The 23,256-nt window shown below is 47.4% G+C and overlaps 1 protein-coding gene across 1 annotated transcript; it reads left to right on the top strand.

Annotated features, from left to right (window-relative positions):
- The first annotated feature begins 464 nt into the window (after nt 1-464).
- LOC125553208 (ethylene-response factor C3-like) lies at nt 465-22,866 on the top strand. Its single transcript, XM_048717004.1, has 5 exons — nt 465-1,519; nt 1,648-1,740; nt 13,583-14,282; nt 14,385-15,313; nt 22,521-22,866. Exon 1 carries the CDS (start codon nt 517-519, stop codon nt 1,357-1,359), a length of 843 nt encoding a protein of 280 aa, XP_048572961.1. The 5' UTR covers nt 465-516; the 3' UTR covers nt 1,360-1,519; nt 1,648-1,740; nt 13,583-14,282; nt 14,385-15,313; nt 22,521-22,866.
- Nucleotides 22,867-23,256: the final 390 nt, after the last annotated feature.

Below are 23,256 nucleotides of genomic sequence, written 5' to 3'. Positions count from 1 at the left end.
TGAATTTCCCATGATCGATCAAATATCCTAATATGCTCTTTTGCTCCCGATCTCCCATGATCTACCATGAATTCAAATCTTTGTGAATTATTTCGCTATATTTGTTATAGTTTAGTCTTCATATGGGTGCAGATAAGCTTGGGAGCCAAAACTCCAGGCCGTGACGAATTCTTGTTGCCTTTCACAGTCACCACTAGTGCCCGCAAATTTCTAATTTTTTGGATCTTAAATTTCATAAATCCATATTCTTTTTATTTATTTTTCCATATTTTGCTTGAATTGGCATCTCGGTTTCTAGGACTATCTCAACCTACAAATTAGTACTCATGTCAAAACAAATGTGCCCCAGCAAACAGCACGTTGCCAAGCAGAGCATTTTCCCAGTAATTCCAAATCTACCCTCCGCTGCATCATTCTCATCTCTGCTCAACCAACTCCCGCCACCGGTATAAATTCCATGGAGCCGCGCCTCCATCCGTTCCAGCTTCCAACCCGACATCCCACGAGAAAAACTCCATGTCTGATCCCAGCGCCAGCAGCACGGCCTCTTCTTCTCCGACTTCTTCATCTACGTCGCCCCGTCTTACCACCGGCGTCGTCAACTTTCTGGCCCGTCGTACCGTGACCACGCAGCAGAACCACCACCTAGCAGCAGCCGAAGCATTCCCGCTGCACTCGCCGGGCTCCTCCACCGGCTCCGCCGACTCCGCGCCCTGGCACCACCGCGCCCCGGCCACGCCGCCACCTGTGCTTCCGTTCGACACCAGCGACGCCGACGAGATGCTCCTGCTAGACATGCTCTCCCAGCACCACGAGGTCCAGCACGCCGCGGCCGCACCGACGACGGCGCTGGCGAAGCAAGAGGCCGACGAGGAGGGCAAGGTGGCACTAGGTGTGGGTCGCGCGTTCCGCGGAGTGCGGAAGCGACCGTGGGGCAAGTTCGCGGCGGAGATCCGGGACTCGACGCGGAACGGCGTGCGCGTGTGGCTGGGCACCTTCGACAGCCCAGAAGCTGCGGCGCTGGCGTACGACCAGGCTGCGTTCGCCATCCGCGGTGGCGCCGCCGTTCTCAACTTTCCGGCCGACCAGGTCCGGCGCTCGCTCGAGGGCGCCGCCGACGACGTGTGCGGCCGTGCCCATGGCTTGTCGCCCGTGCTGGCGCTCAAGCGGCGGCATTGCATACGGAGCCGGAAGGCCACGGCTGCCGGCAGGGAGGCGAAGGCCGCCACCCGGGGACCGCGACCGGAGTATGTGATGGAGCTTGAGGACCTCGGCGCGGAGTACCTCGAGCAGCTGCTTGGCGCCTCCGAGGACACGGCGTCCATGGCTTCATGGTGCTGGAGCCACCACTCCGTCTGAACTCGAATCACACATGCCGACGAGTCTACCGGGATGGTGGAGAATTCACATCGCAAGGCAAGACCAACGAGCGCGACGATGAGCGTGCCTGATGTGTACTTACATTGGTTTGAAGCAGCAAACGAGGGTGAATTTGGGTTTGAGCTCGGTGAAAATTGCGGTGAGTAGTTCACCAAAATGGTCAGGTCAAGCTTGAATACCTCTGCCGCGTGTAGGGTTTCCGTTTGTTTTCCTTTTTCCAAAAAGAAGTGAAAAAGTACAAGGGATTGATTGATTGTTTGTTGCTAGCTTTGTGGTTGACGGGTGAAGTGGAATGGAGCTTTCCGTGCGTGGGCGCTGACGATGCAGAAGCGGGAATACATGCATGTCCTGATTGACCAGGTCAAGAGTCCAAAACTTCATGCAAATTTATTTTTGAAAGGATATGCATGCAAGTAGGAGTACGTACTAGTAGTTGGTGTTGCTGATGATCAAATCAACGGCACTGCACTGCACTCAACTTAATTAATATCTAAGCCTAGTTTCTGCAAGCCCAAAAAATCAGCACAAAGCCAGTAGTTAGTTTTCCATTTCCCCATTCCTGACATGCATCAAAATGTGCGTGGCAAACTATACAATGTCCATGGGGCTTTGAAGTAGATTAACATCTAACTTCCAAAAAAAGGATTAACATTTCACAACCTAGGTAGCTTTGTCTAACAACCTTATTAGTTTTAACAATTACTTTAGTGGCTAGCAAAGCACAAGACTGAGGCCGGCGGATGGGATAACGCCCGATGACAGTGACATGTGTTGAAAGATTGAGTGACCAATACTACAACAAGAAGAACAATTAGCAATCCACTAACTATATATCATTTGATACCTACTCCCTCCGTTCCAAATTACTCGTCACAGAAATGAATGTATCTAGAACTAAAATACATGTAGATATATCCATACCTGCGACAAGTAATTCGGAACGAAGGGAGTAGCACACATGTGCATGTGCAAAACTATCAGCCGTCGTATCCACTATGTGACGACGTTTCGCAACTGCTGATGCAAAACCATCTACTAGTTGCTGTCATCTTGACTCTTGACAGCATCCGTAATTACCTAGCTTGTACACGTTTCTCGGTAATCATTTTATCTCCCGTGGTTTTTCTTAGTGGGTGTTTTTTTCCAACGGGGCATCCAATTTCCCATTAATTTCTTAACAGAAATACAAAGTTCATGACCAATACATGCTAGATAAGGAGAAGGGACAACGTAAAAATTTGGCAACACAGATTACAGATAGAAGTTGCTAACCAAATACAGAGGATAATAGCCAACTCTAATTAAACAACGAACCAGGAGACCCCACAAAAGCTATCACGCATGGTAAGACAACGTAAACCTAAGAGGGAATCGATTTCCTCTTAGAGTAGATACGATTTCAGTGCGTCTGCACTTACCAAGTTCTTGGTCAAGTGTTCGGTCCTTTTTTTTCATTCACCCTCTTAGACGAGATAAATTCAACGGGGGTCACCGGACTCGTCCCCAAATATCAGTTTGGTCATTGGACTTAAGAATACCCAAAATACGATCACAAAAGTCACATTAGTAAATATCCATGGTCACCCTGTACGCTTTGGCTTCGTATCTGTCTACGTGGCATACTAATTGACCGTTCACATATGTGCCAACAACGGAGTGAAATTCATCAACGGTTATTGGACTTCTCCTCCAAATTCATTTTGGTCACCGTATTCAAGAATAAACCATGGGCGCATGGGCCGCTTGCATGCTGTCACTTTTTTTGCTAAATTAATCCTCGTGTAGTACATGATGTCGTGAAAATTCTCATCTCCCAATTCACTAACCTCCTGGACCCATCATTCGTCGACCACCTACCAAGTCGCCTCCTCATTACCATACTTTCCCGCCGTCATCCAAGGGAGGCACAAACCGCTGGGGCTCAGGGTGGGCACGGGTGACTGGGGCACAAATAGTTGGGGGCTCAAGGTGAGCATGGTGTGGGTCTCCATCAATGTTCACCATAGCCATCAAGTCTGAGGGAGGCAACCGTTAATGGTCACCGGAGCCATGGAGAACGAGGGAGGTAGCCGTCGTTGTGGTAACCCACTGGGAGGAGGAGGCACGTAAGCCTAAATCAACAAAATTGACAAGCTCCAGTAATGCTCCTGGTTGTCTCCCCACCCCACGTGAATACAAAGGCCTTGCCGCCGCAGTCAACACAGCCCGGGGCCTTTGGCGTCGGCTCCATGTTCACTACAGGACACCTAGCCGACCGCTTGCAAGAACCCCAATGCCCAACTCCCCCCGGCCCCCTCCCCGCGGAAATCCTACTGGAGTTGAGTTGCACAAACGGGCACGAGATTAGTACGTGGGCCGCCGATTGGTGAGCAAGCGAGACCAACACACGCGTACTCTCCAGCAACCGCACTTACACACACTTCACGATGGTGGGCACGACCTTTGCCTTGTCGGCCTCCACACACCCCAGCAACACGGACGAGACTTGCCTGCTCCCCCAACGTGCTCTCATCCGTGCTCCCGCATAGGTGTCATGATTTAATTGGAACAAGATAAGGCCCGACCCCAGCCTCTTAAAATCAGAGAAGGAGATGATTATATTAGAAAGAAAAAAGAAAAAAAGACAGCCGTAGGATGAAGTGGAAGCACGGATGAGAGCATGGCGAGGGAGGAGGCAAGCCGGATCCCAGCAACACCTCCCTAAAACCAACATCGTCTGCAGCCGCGCGTCCAGTTGAACCGGAAACGCCTTCATTACTCGTTGCCACCCTGCTAGTGCAGCCACATCGCAACTCCGTGCCTCTTCCTCCTGGCAGAATACGACAACGAAAACTAACTCCCTTAGACTCGATGGCTCCCGTAACCACTGGCGGCAACGTGTGTCATACCGCCTTGAGCCCTAGTGGGTTGCACCTCCCTCGGGAGACGGAAGCAAAGGATGGAACGGGGAGGTGATTTGGGAAGTGGTTGACAGACGATGAGAACAGACAAAAATGTTCACGACATCATGTATTACTTGACATTTTTCTCAAAAAAGCCCACATGCAGGTGGCCCATGCGCACTCGATTTATTATTCAATATGGTGATGGAGGAGAATTCTGAGCACAAGTCCAATGGCCGCCAATGGATGCCACTCCGCTACTAACATAAACATGGTCAATCGGTCAAAAAGTATATGCCACATAGGCAGAATACAGAGCCAAAGTTTACGAGGTCACCGTCGGTGTTCACTAATGCGACTTTCGTGACAGTATTTTGGGTACTCTTAAGTTTTGTGATTGAAGTGAAATCTGGGGATGAATCTAGTGACCTCCGATGAATTTATCTCCTCTTAGACTGAGACAAGTAATGGGGCGTTATCTCATGGATAATTGTATGATTTGAATAATGATTTGGAAGATGTTACCTCATGGTTTCAGTTGAATGGCTTATACCTAAAGTTATTTCCGAGAAAGATAACAAACATTCCTAAACTTTAGTCTCCATTTGAATATTTATTATTTTGTATCTGAATTTCCTTCAACAAACATATATATATACCACTTTTGATTTATCCTGCACCTTGAATAATGTGGCAATTGTATTAATAATGTAAACCATAAAATCTACTTCCAATCCCAAAATAAGTGCCTTTGATTTAGTACAACTTTGTATCTAAAAGTTGTTCTAAATCAAAGACACTTAGTTTGGGATGGAGGGAGTATTATTTTGGTCACTACTTTTTGTTGTTAACAAGTGATTGTTATATAACATCTTGCAGTGCTTTGGTGATTTTTTTCTACAGGTATCAGACATGTAATTGCACTATTAAAGTATTGAGAAAAGGTTGAATCCATATTAAGAGCAAAATTACATGTTGTGTGAACATCACAAACATTGTCGTTACATAACCAAAGAATAGAGTCCAAAAGTTCGTAGACCAACGCATTCATGCTCACAAACCAATTATAAGTCCAAAGAAATTGAATGGGAGAGTTGATCACCAAAGGATAAGAAACAAGATATGGCAACTGGCGATGGTGCGAGTAACATCTGCAGTCCAACCACTTGGTTCCACCTCATATAATCTAGATTTTTTTGTGACCAATCTAAAAAAAAGCACACTCACCAAATCTCTTTTAGTCTATTTGTTATACCCACACACCATAGAGCATTATAACCATATATAAATAGAAGAAAGTAACACACACACACACACACACAGAGAGAGAGAGAGAGAGATCATTTAAGGTAACATATTTTTTGGTAGATGAGTGTGAATGTGTGTGATCCAGCCATCCTTTTATTGTTTGCTTCGATTTAGGAGCACAATTCAAAAACGTCTCGTAAAAATATTTTTTTCGTGGAACTAATATTTATCGCAACCTAGTCCAACATTGGTGTATTGTAATGATAAACAATTGAATTCATACTAGTGCATATAACATATTTTATGTTACACACACCAGCATGTACATTTGTTGTTAGGACGAAAAGAAACAATGTAATTACGACTATATGTTGTAGGTAAAACTAGTTAAAATTTAACGATAGATTGATATAGAAAAAAAACATTTAGTATAAATATGTGACTCATAATGCTCAACTTTCCTGCCGAGCATGTGTGACGTTAGACAGACAGTTTGAAGGATAACATGCGCGTACACGCCAAGAAGAATTTGTAACGCCCAAGATGCGGCTATATCTCCCACATGTCAATGCATATCAGAGTTGCCAAGAACAAATGGGGAAGTCAGGAATTTATAATTGCTCATCTTGTTGGAAACATTAGGAATCATCGTGGTAGCCCTCATAGAAGAGCTCGGAGAAACAACTCCCATGGGTCTTTTCAACATCTCCGAAATGAAATCATGCTTAACAACAAATGGTCTTGACATGAAACAATGCGATGCACCAGTATCGAATAAAACTTTGGCAGGAATAGAGTTAACCGAGAGGTTACCCATGATCAACATCTGAAGAATCCTCTGCTTGAGTTGCGTTCAACATGTTCACCTTTGCATGCTTTGGATTGTGCTTGACAACTGCATTGCTTGCTAACCTGACCGGAGGAGGAGGTGGAAGGCACTTCTGGGTGCACTTGTTTGAGTAATGCCCTTTCATACCACACCTGTGGCAAGTGACCTATGAAAGCGGACGATGATAAGGAGGAGGAGCACCTGTCCTCGGAGCTTGAGTCCGAGACTTGTTCTGGTAGCCTGGGCTGGGTGGGTGGGGGGATCCATGACCACCTGAGTTCTTCTGCTGGTAGGGCTGACGAAACGGAGGAGGCGGAGGAAGCCATAACTTATGTTGCTTAGTTGCCACTTATGAGGAAGAAGAAGACTGAACTGCATCCCTGATTCTCTTCTTTGAAGCCTCACACTTGAGCTAAGCAGCTTCTTGCTTGAGGGCCATGTTATTGAACTCATCGAACTGAGTAGGCTCAACAAGAATGAGAGCTAACTACAGATCCTCTCTAAGGCCACCCCTGAAGTGATAGATCATGTTCTTTTCATCAGGAATGTCCTTCCTTGCGAAGCGAACAAGTTTCTGAAACTGGATGTTGTATTGATACATGGACATGCTTCCTTGCTTGAGATTGCGGAATTCCTCATGCTTGCTCTCGACAACACTTGTTGGAATATGATGAGCTTTAAAATCTCGGCAGAAGTCAGTCCAGGTAACCGGTCGAGCCCCTCTGGAATCTTTGTATTGTTGATACCAATCAGCAGCTTGGTCCTTGAGCTGAAAAGAAGCGAACTTGACGTAGTCCTCAGGCCTGACATTGCTTCATTCAAAATGCTTGCTGATATCCATGAGCCAATCATCGACGTCCATGGCCTCGGCACAATTGCTGAAAGACTTTGGCTGATTTGCAAGGAACTGGTTGAGGGTAGCAAACTAAGGCTGATTGTTGAATTGCCCTTGACCTTGGTTGCGCTCTTGCAAGACTTGCAAAAGCATCTGGGTATTAACGTTGGTGGCTGCCATGACAGCTTGCCATGCCTCCAGAGGCGGAGGAGGTGGCGGAGGTGGAGGGTTTGCCTGATCCCCATCATTGCGGTCCAGATTCAGACGCGTTGGAGGAGCCATCCTGAAGAGGGTGACATCTGTTAGAACCATGATAGACAGATAGACAAGCTGAATCAATGGATAGAAATTGCAACAACAAGTCTTCACAATAAACATTCGAACAGAGATTGAACGAATGAATTCCAAAGTTAACATTACACTACCATTAAGGTGAGAAGCCACTTTAAAAGAGATTGATGAATGAAACAACAAGGTACGACTGAAACAAATAAATGGTAAGGATCACCCAATCCCATACCAATTATTTGTTGGAAGAATAACTAAGAGCTACTTGAATTCCCATCTATTAACTTCCAAAACTTTCTGGTTATGCAATCTAGTGTTGGGGATATATCACACAACTAACAAGCCCTATGCTCCAACTGTATCCATCCGTCAACACATAACCAAGAAAACTCTGGAAATCATGTACCTCAGCCTTCGAAAATCATCCATTATACAAGCTATGGCAATAGTCCCGAACTCCCTCCCCAGTACTGGGTAGCGTCGAGGTTATCTCACCACTAACTGCATAAAAGAGATTTTCGATGTCGGTGAACTCAGTATTCCAGAACTGCAACGATAAAATTGTGACGACAACACCTCGGAGCTCAACTCCCCGGGACACTGCCACAACCCCTAAATGTCAGGAGGCACCAAGAATAATGTTCTCGTCACAAGAATATCGGAACGATCCCAAGATACCAGCGTGATCCTAATTTTTTTTAGTGAAAATGAGGAGAGGAAAGTCAAAACATCTACGTCAGGAGACCTCACCAGAGCGACGAAGGAGGCTGAGGAGTAAAAAGAATCCTACTCTCCGATATATATATAATCCTAAGACTCAAAACATTTTTGTTCTAGACTCAACAATGTCAGCAATTCGATCAAGCAGGGGGCTCCTAAGTCGGGGATGGCTCTGATTACCAACTTGTAATGCCCAAGATGCGGATATATCTCCCACGTGTCGAGACACGACTTAGAGGCATAACCGCATTTTGGTTTTGTCGCAAGAAGGGTCATCTTCACACAATGCCATGTACAAGAACAAGGATAAATAGATAGTTGGCTTACAATCGCCACGTCACACAAAGATCATATAATCCATACATCATTCAGAGTACACACATAGTCCGACTACGGACGGATCCAAATAAAAAGAAGACAACCCAAAATTCTAAATCCCGATCGTCGCAACTAGGCACCAATACTGATCATCTGGAAACGAGACATTGTAAGGGCCAAGGTCTTCGTCGAACTCTCACTTGAGTTCGGTGGCATCACCTGCACTGGTAGCATCGTCACCTACAACTGTTTTGGTAGTATCTGTGAGTCAGCGGACTCAGCAATCTCAAAACCCGCGAGATCAAGACTATCTAAGCTTATAGGTAGGATGTGGTTATGATGTGGAGCTGCAGCAAGCGCTAAGCAAATATGGTGGCTAACATACGAGTACAAGAGTAAGATGAGAAACTACGCAACGGTCGTAAATTAGAAGTGATCAAGAAGTGATTCTGAACTACTTACGTTCAAACATAACCCCACCGTGTTCTCTTCCCGAACCTCGTTGAAAAGAGACCATCATGGTTACACACGCGGTTGGTGTCTTTTAGTTAACTCAAGTGTCAAGTTCTCTACAACCGGATATTAACAAATTCTCATCTGCCACATAACCGCGGGACGGCTCTCGAAAGTTTAAACCCTGCAGGGGTGTCCCAACTTAGCCCATGACAAACTCACGATCCGCGGAGACAATCCTCCATCGCGGGACCCTCCGATCAGGCTCGGAATTCTGGTGCACAAGATATTTCGGAATCCTGCCGACCGGCACACGTTCCTAGGCCACCAGGAGGTGTTTGTTACCTCCTGATGCGTTATTCGCCCGTGCTCTTGGCCAACTCTTCGTAGGGCTGGCTAGCCAAAGCGGCTTCTGAATGTATTCGACCTGACAACGCATGCCCGTAAACGAGCTTGTGATCGATTCTCTGCTGCACAAACACGCACGTATCGGACAGGACAGCTAAATCTTTGATTAATTCCAAAAAACCTAAATCCTGATTAACTTCAACAGTGCTCCAGCAAAACTAATCATAGCAGCCTTAGCTAACTGGTTTTACAATCGGTGTCAGCATTGTGCCGGCAGCCAGCAAAAATGGAGAACATGTGGAGCTGCTGATCTACATGGCCGTGTAGACGAGGGCGCCATTAGTTGTCAGGCTGAGCAGGGGCGTTAGTGCAGCGTGCCCGTCCTTGGGCATACACGGCAATCTGGCGGCCATCGCAGAGGCGGAAAAGGCGGTATCGGGATAGCGAAGGACCTGGGGCAGCACACGGCGTGGAGGATGGAGCGGCCAAAAATTACCAATCTGTCCTTAAGCTAAATTTTGTACCGATTTATATCAACCGTTTGATCAGCCTAATACTACTCATCATATTAGGTAGTATGATGTGCCGTAAAATATCTCTTCCTTTGCTAGTATGACCAACTATGGAGTAGTGATTAATTAAGAGTGCATGGAAAATTAGGACTTGAACTCTCAAAAGTCACTGGCCCTTTGGATTAGATTATAACAGATTAACTAACTGCCCTGGCCAGCATAGCTAGCAACCTTGATTCTGGTAATATAACTAGCAAAGCACATCACCTGCAAAAAATAAATAGGAAATCACATGATGACTGTGACATACTGACTGCTGATAAAGCTGCAGTGACCAATACAACATGGAGTAATCAATTAATGAATAATCCACTAGCTACAATGTGTCTACGTACGATGTACGTACGTACGTGGCACAAAACCATCTGCTATTGGCGCCGTCATTGTCATCCCTACGTGGCAAAGTCGCCCATGCATCCGGCTGGCTTTGTTGGTACTCCCTCTTTCCATCTATATAGGATCTAATGCTTTTTTTAAGACCACCTTTGACTATTGACAAGATTAGTAGTACATGACATGCATAATGTGAAAATTATATTTTCGAAATCTTCTTTCACATACGAATTTGATGGTATGCTTTGTGTAAATTGCATGTCATATATTATTGCTTTAACATTTGATCAAAGTTAACCTTAAAAAATGCATTAGTCCCTATATAAATGGAAGGAGGGAGTAGGTAGTTGTGCCTAGTCAGAAGATAAAATCCATCGTATGTTCGTTAACATTCTCAAAGTTGCATGATGTGCATACTAGTTAGTTTCTTGGAAACATCCTGTATATGTATCCTCCTAGCTAGCTAGCGACTTGGCGTGCCCACATATCCAACATGTGCGAATTGCATGTACTACAAAATATGTTGGATCAAAGTGCAATTAAAGTAAATTAAATTGCCGTTGACCAAATCTAAACTCCCTCCGTCCAAAATATAGTGTGTCCTCGATTTTCGCGCTTCAACTTTGACCAAAAATTTAATCAATGAGACCGACTAGGGCGAGAGCAAAAATTATATAATTGAAAACTTTTTTTGAATACGAATTCATTGGTATAATTTTCGCCCGCGTCGCAGTCGATCTCGTTGGTTAGATTTATGGTCAAAGTTGAACCTCAGAAAGCGCGGGCGCGCTATATTTTGGAACTGGGGGAGTACTACAAAGCTGGTCCAGATTAAAGTGAACTATGTAGTACTCATTAAATTGTTGTCAATAGATTGAGCATGGCAGACCGGTCTGGCAGGGTAGAAAATTAATAATCTTTGCACGGACTGCCAGACTGATATTGTTTTGACATTTAAAAACTATGCATACTTGTCCCTTTTCGGTTGTGATAGGGGCTAATGTGATCCGGCGCGCTATGTGAATTTCAAATTGCCTCTATGAGCAGACATTTAGGGGATAGCTTTGGATGGTCGGCTCCCTCATCAGTATCCGCTGACTGGTTCCCCCACCCTCCGGGTCCGGCTTGAAGGTCAGCGTTGTAGATACCTAATCTAGATGCATGGTCCTCCATCAACTCTTACAGCGTCCTTACCTTAATTACCATCATGCTCATGCACATCGCTAATTTACTACTTTTTTACGAAGAGGTAATTAACCACTTAATTTCTACTGTCTCGAGAAGGCAAAAATCAATTTACCCATGGCCAAATCATCCTAGACAACGTCTCCCTAATTGCTCATTTTCGCAATGTCAGTATTTTTTTTTGTTTTCGTCTTTTTTCTTTGCGAGAATGGCTCCTTTCCTGTTCATGCTCAACTATTGCCTATCATCCTAAGAAACATCAATCCTTCCTAGCTAGCTAGTTGGCATGTCCAACACGTGCAAAATTGCATGCATATGTATACCCAAACAAATTAAGTACATGCATGTTTGCTGGAAAAACTTGTCATGCTCACGATAATATATTTTATCACGTCGAGCATCAGATTTGTCACGCTTAAAAATCTGACGTATGATTTTTAACATTCCCTAAAAGAAAAGAAAAGGAAAAGGACTAAGTGCATGGAACTAACCTGCTTTTCTGTACATACATCGCCGCTTGACCAAAAATTCACCCTCTTTCTTCTTCTTTTTCCTTTGGGAGGTCTGAAACTAAAGATGCAGCCAGCCAACTTGTATTTTGTTTTCTTTTTTGCGATGAGCCAACTTGTCGAAACAGTCTATACCAGATTCGAAAGAAACAAAACAGTCTATACCACCCACTCACGCATTTGCATGCAGATCGATGTAGATAGGTGCATGAGGAGAAGAGAATAGTGCTTGAGACAAGGAGAGGAAATATTCTTAAAGTGGCAGATTGTTGGAGTTAAACACGTCTCCGTCTCTTAGCCGGCTCGGACTAGGACTCAGTCACCTGATAGGTTTACATATAGGGTAGCTATACTAGTATATATATGTAACCACCCCTTGTAATCTTTGTACCGTGAGTAGAAGATCAATAAAGAAACAACGGCTCCCGTGGCTATCAATCCTCGCGTCTTGTGTGCGTGCGTAACTAGTAGTGCTCAATCGATCAAAGCAACGATCGACTAGAGGTTGTTTACGTACGTGTCTCGTGAAGATTGTTCCGGCCAGAAGTACTTGCTCACGTCCAGGGAAATATCGATTGCTAGCTTGAGGGCTAGCTTTGCACTGCGTGGGTGATCGATCGAGTCAGCTTCACTTCGTCCTTGTTCGTCGTCGGTCCTTACCGTCGTCGAAAAGTACTCGGCGTCGGGTCTGGACCAACACAGATTAGCATGAAGCTGCTGCAGCAATAGTCCACGTGCTGTTTGATGGTGCCTACTTAGCTGAACAGTGACCTTTTGGCTTCTTTTCTTCTAGCAGCATCATAACTTCATAAGTTGAGTAAGCCTGCCTTCTTGGAACCTTCCTCCTCCGTGTCACTCACTCTTGTTCTCTCTCAGAAGCTTCTATTTATGGAGAATGGATTTTCGAGAGGAACCGGTTTCGACCGGGGTATCTCACCACCGTCGGATGGTGCTAGAATTCGGACGCACTAATATCTTAGTCAAACCCACTATTGTTCTCAAGTGTGTATGTGTACATAACGATACTGTATGGACGCGAGTTTGTACGAGTGCATGACGCCCGTGCGGCCCACACATTCAATTAGGTAGGAGCAAACCCCAAGCAACAGAAACCGAGCTCGCCATTTGCTTCTCACAATCCATCAGCTCCACATCCCATCCCCACCGCCGCATTTCCCAGCGCATCCTGGATCCTTTGCCGTAGAAAAGGAGGTAATAAGTTGCAGTCTGTGCTCTGCTCTATTCCGTCTTTTTGGTTTTCCAGCTAAGAAACTGCCTTTTTCTTCAGACGCCGCAATTCCTAGGGTTAGGAAGTGACGCATAATTGCCCTTCATGGATGAAAACACATTGATAGCTCAATAGGGATGACACAGTAAAGTTGTAATGATATGTTATATTTACATGTACATTAACTGTCAGTGGTTCTATTAGGGATTTGTTTAGCAGAAGCATTTGGACCTTTGGTGAGCAGTAGTTGGCTAGGATTATAGGGAGTAGCAATTTAGACTAGTAGGTATTTTCATAGACTGGGCACACCACTATACTGAATGTACCATATGTATTACAAAAGTGTCATTTGTGTCCAGACAGTGAGCGTTTTAGGCAGGTAACCAAGTTTTCCTTATGCACATGTTGTATCACTAGTGCAGTGTAATCTAAAATGTAATAAGCATATTGGCAGTTTGATCGTATGGAAGAATCTGGCTTTGGAAATGAATTACGGATACAGACATCACCCTGCTTTCGGAAGAAACGGAAGCTGTTAAAAGAAGGATCTGAAAGTGAACAAACTGAGTCTGAACAGGCAGTATGCGATAAAAGGAAGAGAAAGCATACGCATTCAATTAAGGATGATCATATAGTGAGAAGAAGTGGAAGCTAACCAGACGGTCAAAGATCTATAGTCAGGGAACAACGCTGGAAAGCAGAGTCATTATCTGAGAGTGATAATTTGAATCCGAAGAGATGACAAAGAAAAACAAGATAGTAGAGCCAAGTTCTGAAAGTGGGCAAGCACCGACGAAAAGGAAGCATGAAGGTGTGTATGTTGAGTAAACCTTCGAAAGTGAGCCTAAACATAGAAGAAGGAAGGTTAAGAGGACGACAATAGGCAATATCTCTGATAGTGATGAGCAGAAGTCTAGGAAGAAAAAAAAGAAGATTTCGTTACAAAACATCTGAACAGAACATTGACAGTGGTGATATGCAGCGCAAAAAATACAAGAAAAAGTTGTATGAGAGTTGTTGTAGCTCGGAAAGTGGAAGTATACAACAAAAGAGAAACGATCCCGGAACAACAAGAAGTTGTGTATTGTCCAACAGATGAAACCATCCATGAGCAGCATTTAGACGAGAGAACAAAAAGCCAACACCGCAGCCCAGTAAGTCATCAACTATGTGTTGGTAATTGACGATTAATAATATATAATGCAATTATCATCAACATAATCATTTACTACTGTATTCGTTTCTACATGATCTAGGTTATTGGTTACAAGTGTTGCCCACATAAGGTGCATCAAGTTGTCAAATAATTGAGTGACATATAGAAAGAATGGGTGGGAGGGACGACCCTGCCGCCTCCACCAGAACCACCACCGCCGTCACCGCTGGGGGCCTCACCGGCACCGCTGCCGGCGCAGGTGCCGGGGCCGGGGTCCTGTCGTTCCGGCCAAGTGGTGGCTGCCGGATTCGAATCTGAGACGGCTCTGGATCAGGAGGGCCAACATTTGGCTCCAGCCCGATGGCGGATCCGATTCATAGTTTGCCGGATGGATGGATCATGGAGAGATGGATTTCTCTATACACATTCGCCGTCAAGATGGATGACGGTTCGAGATCGCGATCACGATATTCTCGCCGGCCGGTACTTGAACATCGACGAACGGATCCACGCAGGTATGCGTTTGAATATCGATGATTTCGAAGTCGTTGTTGTTGAATGTATGCAGGAGAACTTAAGAGGGGAGGATCAGATCGAGGTTGTCGATCTAATATCAGAACCAGAGGGAGAAGAAAACAGCATGCATGATTGGGTCGACCACACGGGCGACTGCACGGGCAAACCCATGACGCATGGCGTGTCGACGGCGGGCACCCCCGGTGACGCCGGAAGGTCGGCGGGCGGTTTTGGGCGCTTGCGGAAGAGGACAGCGGGGATGAGGATGAAGACGGCGGACGCTCCGGCGGCTCGACGGAATATTCACCGACTCCCTCAGATATCATTTGTGAAGCCTTCAATCCCGGCTACGATGAAGAAGAAGTGGCGGAGATTGTGGAGGAGGTGGTTCGTCCAGAGGATCCGGCGAGGACCGGTTTGCGCCCTGGAGAGAACTTGGAGTTACTCCGGCGTGTCGTACACCGGAGGACGGCTGCATCGGCGCCTCGGCCATGGAAGGGACCCATTCCCAAGGTAAGTCTCCCGAAACTTACTCTTCTCGATTTGGTTCCTCCGGATGCGTGGACGGTGGTAGGAATAGGAAGAAGGGCGGGCGGCCGGCAGCAGGCGGCGCCGATCCCGATCGTGGCGGCTAGGGCGGCTCGTTTGAATGCGCTGGTTGGCGCTGTTGGGCCACCAGTGGCCACTGGGCCGCCTTCGGCTGGGTATGAGGCCCAGAACGAAGGGGTCGCAGGTGGGCCGGTGCCTCTTGGGCTGGACACAGAAGGGCCATCGGAAGAGGCGATCGTTTACGTGCGAGAGGCATGCAACGATTCCGCTGGTCTTTCTCCTCCCGTCGAGCGCCGTAGGGTTTACTACCGTCGTGTTCCTCATCGCATTGCAGATCGCGGGGGACGTGCTCGTCGCATCCCTCCGCTTCCCATGGCGGGTCAGGGCAACGCGGGAAAGAATGCGGCGGAGCTGGCCGGGTCGGCTCGGGCCGGAGTTGTGCCGTCGCCGGGCTCTGGTGGTGGTCGTGGCATGGTGGTGCCACAGCCGGCTCTGGGTACTGGTCGCGGCGCCGGCGCTCCTGGGGCGAACCGCGGCGTGCCGGCGGCGGGACGGGGCGTGGCACCAGTGTGCAAATACGTCAACCCTAGGCCGCGGAGCTGGAGTTCCTGGTGCCCACCCACCGGCTCCGGCGCATGTTACTGCCGCGGGTAGGGGTGGTTCCTTCCGCCCGCTTGCGCCGGTGTCTCTGCCTGCCGTGGGTCGGGCCGGTGGTCATGGTGCCCGGCCGCCAATGCCGCGGCCGGTGGGGCTGTCCGGGACGATGCCGGCTGTCGGTTGAGGTGGACTGTGGCCTTCCGCGCCGGTCGTTGCTGTTGCGGGGAGCGGTGCACCTACTAGACCTCCGGTGCCAGCGGCCGTGGGGCGGGGTGTTGTGCCATCTGTGCCTCGTGCCGCGCCACCGCCTCACTATGTCGCGAGGCCGACGCAACAGCGTTCGGATCCACCGCAGGTACGGCCGGATGCAGGGGATGGTGGAGCCAATGGACCGCCCAAAGGACAATGGGGAGATGATGGTTATGATGTTCACGGAAACGGCCAACACCGTGGTTCGTCGTCTACGGGAGGTGGACGCGGATACGCCTGGCAGAGTGATGGTTCGGATGAGAGACCATTCCTTGGCCCGGCGGGTGGTTTCGTCGAGGGGGCTTCGGGCCCGAACAACCGACATAGAGGTGGTTACCGTGGACATCGTGGTGGACGGGGTGGTGGTCGTGGTCGGTTTCGCAAGCCGCCCCCAACACTGGTCGTGGTTGACCAGGCCTCTTCGGATATGATGATTGATCCTGTGCAGTCGACTGAGTTGCCTAGCCAGGCGATGGAGGTTGTGACGGCCTTGGCCAATGTGGAGGTTCCTACTACTAGAGGAGATGCCGAGGTAGGGGACAGGGTTGAGTCTGAGAGGGCGTCCAAATGGGCACGTAAGAAAGAAAAGATGTTGTGCTATCGATGTGGTGAGAAAGGCCACTTTATTGCAGAATGCATGGCGGAACTATGTAGCTTGTGTGGTAAGAATGCTCATGTTATGGGGGTCTGCCCGGTTATGCGTGATCAGGCTCCTGCGCTCACGATGTATGGAGTATATTGTGCCGAGCTCACTTTCTTTGAGTCCCCGACGGCGAGGGATATTACTGTTGAGGCTCAGAGTATGACTACTGGCATTGTGAAAGCCAGCCGATAGGTGGTGTCTAAGGCTCAAATTGTGCAGAGACTTCAGGAACTAGCTCCCGATGACTTTCAGTGGGAGCTTGTTCAGATCGAGGACAATGTCTTTAGGGTTGATTTCCCAACGGTGGACAACTTGCAGAGGGTGTTGAGTTTCGGGTTGTGCAGGGTGCCTGGTACTAAGTGCATCCTGGAGTTTCATGAGTGGAAAAAGGAGGAGCCTAAGGGCAAACCGCTGAGATAGGTGTGGCTGCGGTTTTCAGGGGCCCCATCTGAGGCTCTGACCGATGCTCGAGTAGTGGCGAGTTTGGGTATGCTGGTGGGCAAGACTGAGGAAGTAGACATGGCTTTCACCCGCGCACATGGGGTGGCCCGGCTCTTAGTGGGTGTTCTGGACATTGATTTTATCCCGGACGTGGTTAACTGGTTTTATCGGGGAGAGGTGTTTCCTCTTGCGATAGAGTTTGAGGATGCCGAGCTGTTTGCCGATGCGGGTTCTGGGGCTGCTATGGACATGCACAAGGGGGATGGTGATGCCGGTGCTCGTGAGGACCCGACTGATGAGGCAGGACAGGAGAGGGCCAATGGGCCTAATCCGGCTGCTCAGTTGCCCGGTGATGGCTCTGGAGTAGAACCTGCATCGGCCCCGACGGTACCAATGAGTACGTTGTGTTTTGGGTCCTTTGAGCCAGCATCGGCTCCTCCCCGACTTTGGAGTGACAGGGTTGAGTCTGATGATTGCTTTGAGTGTATGCTCCCGCCTCTGGAGCTTGATGTTGTGGCTGGTCCTGTGATGGTTACGGAGGTGGAGCCTCAGGTGGGTCCGCTTTCTCCTACCATGGTTTCAAGTTGGGATATGACAACAGGTTCGGAGGTGTTCTATGGGGAGGGGAGTCTATGGCAGGTGGCCCCGGCCTATCCCTCTCGTAGTCTGGCGCAGGTCACACCGGTGAGGCCGGTGTTGCTCGGCAGTGGGGGAGGTAGCCTAGCCTCCTCTCCTACTGCGACGCCGGTACCGGTGGGCTTGGCCAGCGCCAGGGTAGTGAGCCCGAGGCAGGAGGTCTCTGTTCCTGCTTCTCCGGTTGGGGCGGTGGCACCCGCGCCGGCGGCGGCGCTGGGGGGGGGGAGCTGGGGCAGGTGGCCATGGCTCGCCCCTCTTCTCCGGTGGTCAGGCGGACCTCTTCTCCTACGCCGACGGCAGTCTCCCCTGCGCCGACAGGTGGGACGGGAGGAGGGCGCGGGCAGGCGGCCTCCGCCTCCCCCTTTCCGCGCGTACCCGTGGTCGTGGACCCCGACATGGGCCTTGTATCTGAGGGGCTTGGGAGCCAGCAGCCACCTCTTCCCATAACCTCGGTTGATCCTTTGAGGGATTCAACGCGAGGCTTTACTAGGGAGGAGGTCGTTGCTTTTGGCGGGATCCCCGACCCCGCCTCGACGGGGACTCGGATGAGTGCCCGCCTTCACGAGCTCCCGGAGGTTGACGATATGCAGCAGCGGTGCGCTATGAGGGCGGCCAAGCTTCAGGATGCTGCAACTTCTACTGGTATGTCTGTAAACATATCTAATTCTTTATTGCATTTTTCTAATGAAGAGATTATAAATAATGCAAACCAATTAGGAGTGTCACTAGGAGCTACTAATAGTGAGATTACCAATTCGGTCAATGATCTATTAGATTTGGAGGCGGAGCGTGTTTTAGAGACTATTCAGAATCTCGCAGCGGTTAAACCGATGAATGATGTAGAGATTGATGCGTTAGGGGTTCGAGTGCTCCATAATCTGTGTGCGGATCTAGCACCCCCCATTCATGAGTCTGAGGACGATGATATGCCCATAGAGAATGATGCTGGTATTACAGTTGAACCCGGTTATGAGGACCGGGCATCAGAACCTAGTAAACCAAAACGCAAGTGGAAGCGGAAGATCTATCCCGATTCCGCAGTCCGTAGGAGTGCTAGAATTCTTACTACTAAAAAATTTCATGATGAATTATGAAAGGAATCTTTTGAAATAGCAGAGGTCTAAAGGACTTGGCTAAAAGAAGGTTTCTTGCTGAGGCAGCTTTAGAGCAGCGTCTGGACTTTATTGCTCTATCGGAGACTGGTAGAGAAAACTTTGCGCCCCGGTTCCTGTCTGCTCTTGTGGGTGGTATTGATTTCGATTGGCATTGCCTCCCCCCGCGAGGAAGATCGGGTGGTATCTTACTTGGTGTGAGATGCGATTCGCTTGAAGTCCGAAGTGTAGTGATGGGCGACTTCGCGGTGAAATTTCGAGTCCGGTCTAAAGTAGATGGTTTCAACTGGGCTTTGGTGGCAGTGTATGGTGCCGCACAGCCTGAGCTTAAACCAGAGTTTCTGGCGGACCTTGTTCGAATCTGTGGATCAGAACAGCTTCCACTTTTAGTTGGAGGTGATTTCAATATCATTAGGAGGAGAGAGGAGAAGAATAATGGTAACTTTGATGGCAGATGGTCGTTTATGTTCAATACCATTATTGAAAGCTTGGATCTGAGGGAGATAGAGCTTTCTGATAGGAAGTTTACCTGGGCCAATGCTCTGCCAAACCCAACTTATGAAAAACTTGATCGAGTTCTCGCAAGCGTGGAGTGGGAACCAAAATTCCCTCTGGTTACGGTGCAAGCTCTCTCGAGGGGAATATCCGATCACACGCCCTTATTCGTGGATTCTGGGGAGCCGAACCACGTGGGTAACAAAAACACCTTCTCTTTCGAGATGTCTTGGTTCGAACGAGAGGGGTTTTTTGACCTGATTGCCAGGGAATGGGATAGAGGCGCAGGAGGTAAGACTGCGATCGAGCGTTGGCAGAATAAGATTCGGCACTTGAGAAGCTTTTTTGGGGTTGGGCTAAGCACCTCAGTGGTGTCTATAAGATTGAAAAGGATAGACTCCTTTCTCTTATACAGGCCCTAGACATCAAGGCCGAATCTTCGATCTTGTTGCCAGCTGAGCTACCGGTTAAAACTGAGGCAGAGACGAGGTTGAAAGAATTGCTCCGCGAAGAAGAATTGAAGTGGGCTTTGCGTGCTAAAGTCCGCAAAGTGGTCCAAGGGGACGCGAACACTCAATTTTTTCATCTAATAGCTAATGGCAAGCACCGAAAGAAACGTATTTTTCAACTTGAACAAGATGAGGGCACGATTTTAGGTCAGGATAACCTAAAAACATATATTACCGAGTATTACAAGCAGTTATTTGGACCACCGGAGGATAATTGTGTGTCCCTCGACGAGTCTAGGACTGAGGATGTGCCTCAGTTATCGGCTGCTGAAAATGATATTCTGGTTGCACCGTTCTCTGAGAAGGAGGTGTTTGATGCTATTGCACAGATGAAAAACAATAAGGCTCCCAGACCGGATGGATTCCCGGTCGAGTTCTATAAAAAGTGCTGGCAGATTATTAAGGGGGATTTGCTACCTATGTTCAATGATCTGTTCTCGGGACAACTTCACTTATTCCACTTGAATTTTGGAACTATCACATTGCTTCCTAAGAAAACGGATGCTGTGAGGATTGAGCAATTCAGACCGATATGCCTCCTCAATGTTAGTTCCAAAATCTTCACCAAAGTCGGGACTAATAGGCTCACACAGATTGCGCACTCTGTGGTGCAAAAGTCCCAAACTGCTTTCATGCCGGACAGAAATATCCTTGAAGGGGTGGTAGTCCTGCATGAAACGCTCCATGAAATCCATTCCAAAAAATTAGATGGAGTAATTTTTAAAGTGGATTTCGAGAAAGCGTACAATAAGATCAAATGGCCATTTCTCCAACAGTCATTGCATATGAAAGGTTTTGATGAAGCCTGGCGCAGACATGTTGAATCATTTACGCAAAAAGGTAGTGTGGGAATTAAAGTGAATGACGATATAGGTCATTATTTCCAGACACATAAAGGCCTACGACAAGGAGATCCGATGTCACCTATCCTGTTTAACATTGTGGTGGATATGTTAGCAATTCTGATAGGAAGGGCTAAGGAAAATGGTCAAATAGATGGATTGGTACCTCATCTTGTTGATGGAGGTGTGTCCATACTTCAGTATGCTGATGATACAATCATATTTATGGAGCATGACTTGGCCAAGGCGAGAAACATGAAGCTGGTGTTATGCCTATTTGAACAATTGACCGGGTTAAAGATTAACTTTAATAAGAGCGAGCTGTTCTGTTTTGGTAGAGCCAAAGACGAACAGGAGGCGTATAGGCAATTGTTCGGGTGTGAGTTGGGAGAATTACCTTTTTCCTACCTAGGTATTCCAATCCACCATCGTAGGTTAACAAACCGAGAATGGAAGTGCATCGAGGACCGATTTGAGAAGAAACTGAGTTGCTGGAAGGGTAAACTCATGTCATACGGAGGCTGATTAATCCTGATTAATTCGGTGCTCATGAGTATGCCTATGTTTCTCCTATCGTTCTTTGAGGTCCCAGCTGGTGTTCGGAAGCGACTGGACTTCTATCGATCGCGGTTCTTTTGGCAGAGTGACGAGCTTAAAAGAAAATACCGACTTGCTAAATGGGATATCATCTGTAGACCGAAAGACCAAGGGGGTCTTGGTATAGAGAACCTCGAAGTTAAAAACAGATGCCTTCTTAGCAAGTGGCTGTGGAAGCTCTCTTCGGAGAATGATGCCATGTGGGCTCAAATCCTACGCAGCAAGTACCTTCAGACAAAAACTTTGTCCCAGGTTACAGCTAGGCCGACTGATTCACCTTTCTGGAAAGGACTGATGAAAGTCAAACAATCTATGTTCAATAGGACGAAGTTTGTTATTGCCAACGGCACTAGCACGCGTTTCTGGGAGGATACTTGGCTCGGCGAGATACCCTTGGCCGTCCAATATCCGTCTTTGTATCGTATTGTTCAACGACGTGAGGTGTTCGTACCTTCCGTATTTCAATCTATCCCCCTTAATATTCAGTTCCGACGGACGCTGGCGGGCAATCGTTGGGAGGAGTGGCTCCGTCTAGTTAGGAGACTGATGGAGGTCCAACTTTCCCAACAACCCGATGAATTACGCAAGAAGTTGACTAAGTATGGAGTATTCACAGTTAAATCAATGTACATTGATGTTATTAATTCGAACTCCATTCCTACATCCAAGGATGTTTGGGATGTCAAAGTACCTTTGAAAATAAAAGTGTTTATGTGGTTTGTCCATAAAAAAGTTATTTTAACCAAGGACAATTTGAAAAAGCGTAATTGGACAGGGCCTACTAGGTGTAGTTTCTGTGATCGGGATGAGACTATAAAACACCTCTTTTTTGATTGCCCGTTGGCCAAAGTCCTTTGGCAGACGGTTCACATTGCTTTCAATATCAAACCACCGAATTCTGTTAACGCGTTATTTGGGACATGGCTGAATGGGATTCCGCCTGACTTAGCGAAACACATTCGGGTTGGGGTTTGCGCTTTGCTGTGGACTATCTGGACTTGCAGAAATGATTTGGTCTTTAACAGAATATCATGTATTCATTTTTTGCAGGTTATATTCCGCACTACGGCTCTGATCCGTTCGTGGTCGCTACTCACTCAGACGGAGGCCAGGGAGCATTTGGTTACTGGATCTTTCCGCTGGGAGATGGTAGCTCGGGATATCTTCAACCGGTTTGGATGGCGATCATGTAATAGGATAGGCATCTAGTTTATCTATCTATTTATAGCCAGCCGGTTGTGGCATCTTATCTTGGCTAGTCGATGTTTCTAGCCTTTATGGCTCTGTGTGAGCTTTCTTTGTTTTCATTTTGTTTGGAGACCTTGGAACCATGTTGATACTGTTTTGGTGGTTAATAAGATGGCCGTATGCATCATTCTGATGCAGAGGCCGGGGAGTCCCCCCTTTTCGAAAAAAATAGAAAGAATGGGTAAGAGAACTTGGTTTTGGTGACTTATTGGAAATGCCATATTTTAGGGTTAACTCTTTGGCTAATAAACCAGTTTCACTGGAGGAGAAAAACACTCATGATCAGAGGAAATCATATAAAAATTAGGAGCATTGTGAAGAAGATGCTAGGACTACCTAATGGTTCACCACAAGTTCCAATGCCTCATGTCTGAGGCAATGCCTCAGGCTGAATTTTGGCAAGATTGTTTTGTTACCGAAGATTAAGGAGGCTGAACAGATCCAACAATATAGACCCATATGCCTACTTAATATCAGCTTTAAGATTTTCACCAAATTAGCTATGAATAGGTTAAACTTGATAGTTGACCATGTTGTC

This window comes from Triticum urartu, chromosome 4 (genome assembly GCF_003073215.2).
Source record: "Triticum urartu cultivar G1812 chromosome 4, Tu2.1, whole genome shotgun sequence".
In the NCBI taxonomy this organism is placed as follows: Eukaryota; Viridiplantae; Streptophyta; class Magnoliopsida; order Poales; family Poaceae; genus Triticum; species Triticum urartu.
The sequence above is the reverse complement of the archived record's forward strand: the minus strand, read 5'-3'. Positions and strand labels throughout refer to the sequence as shown.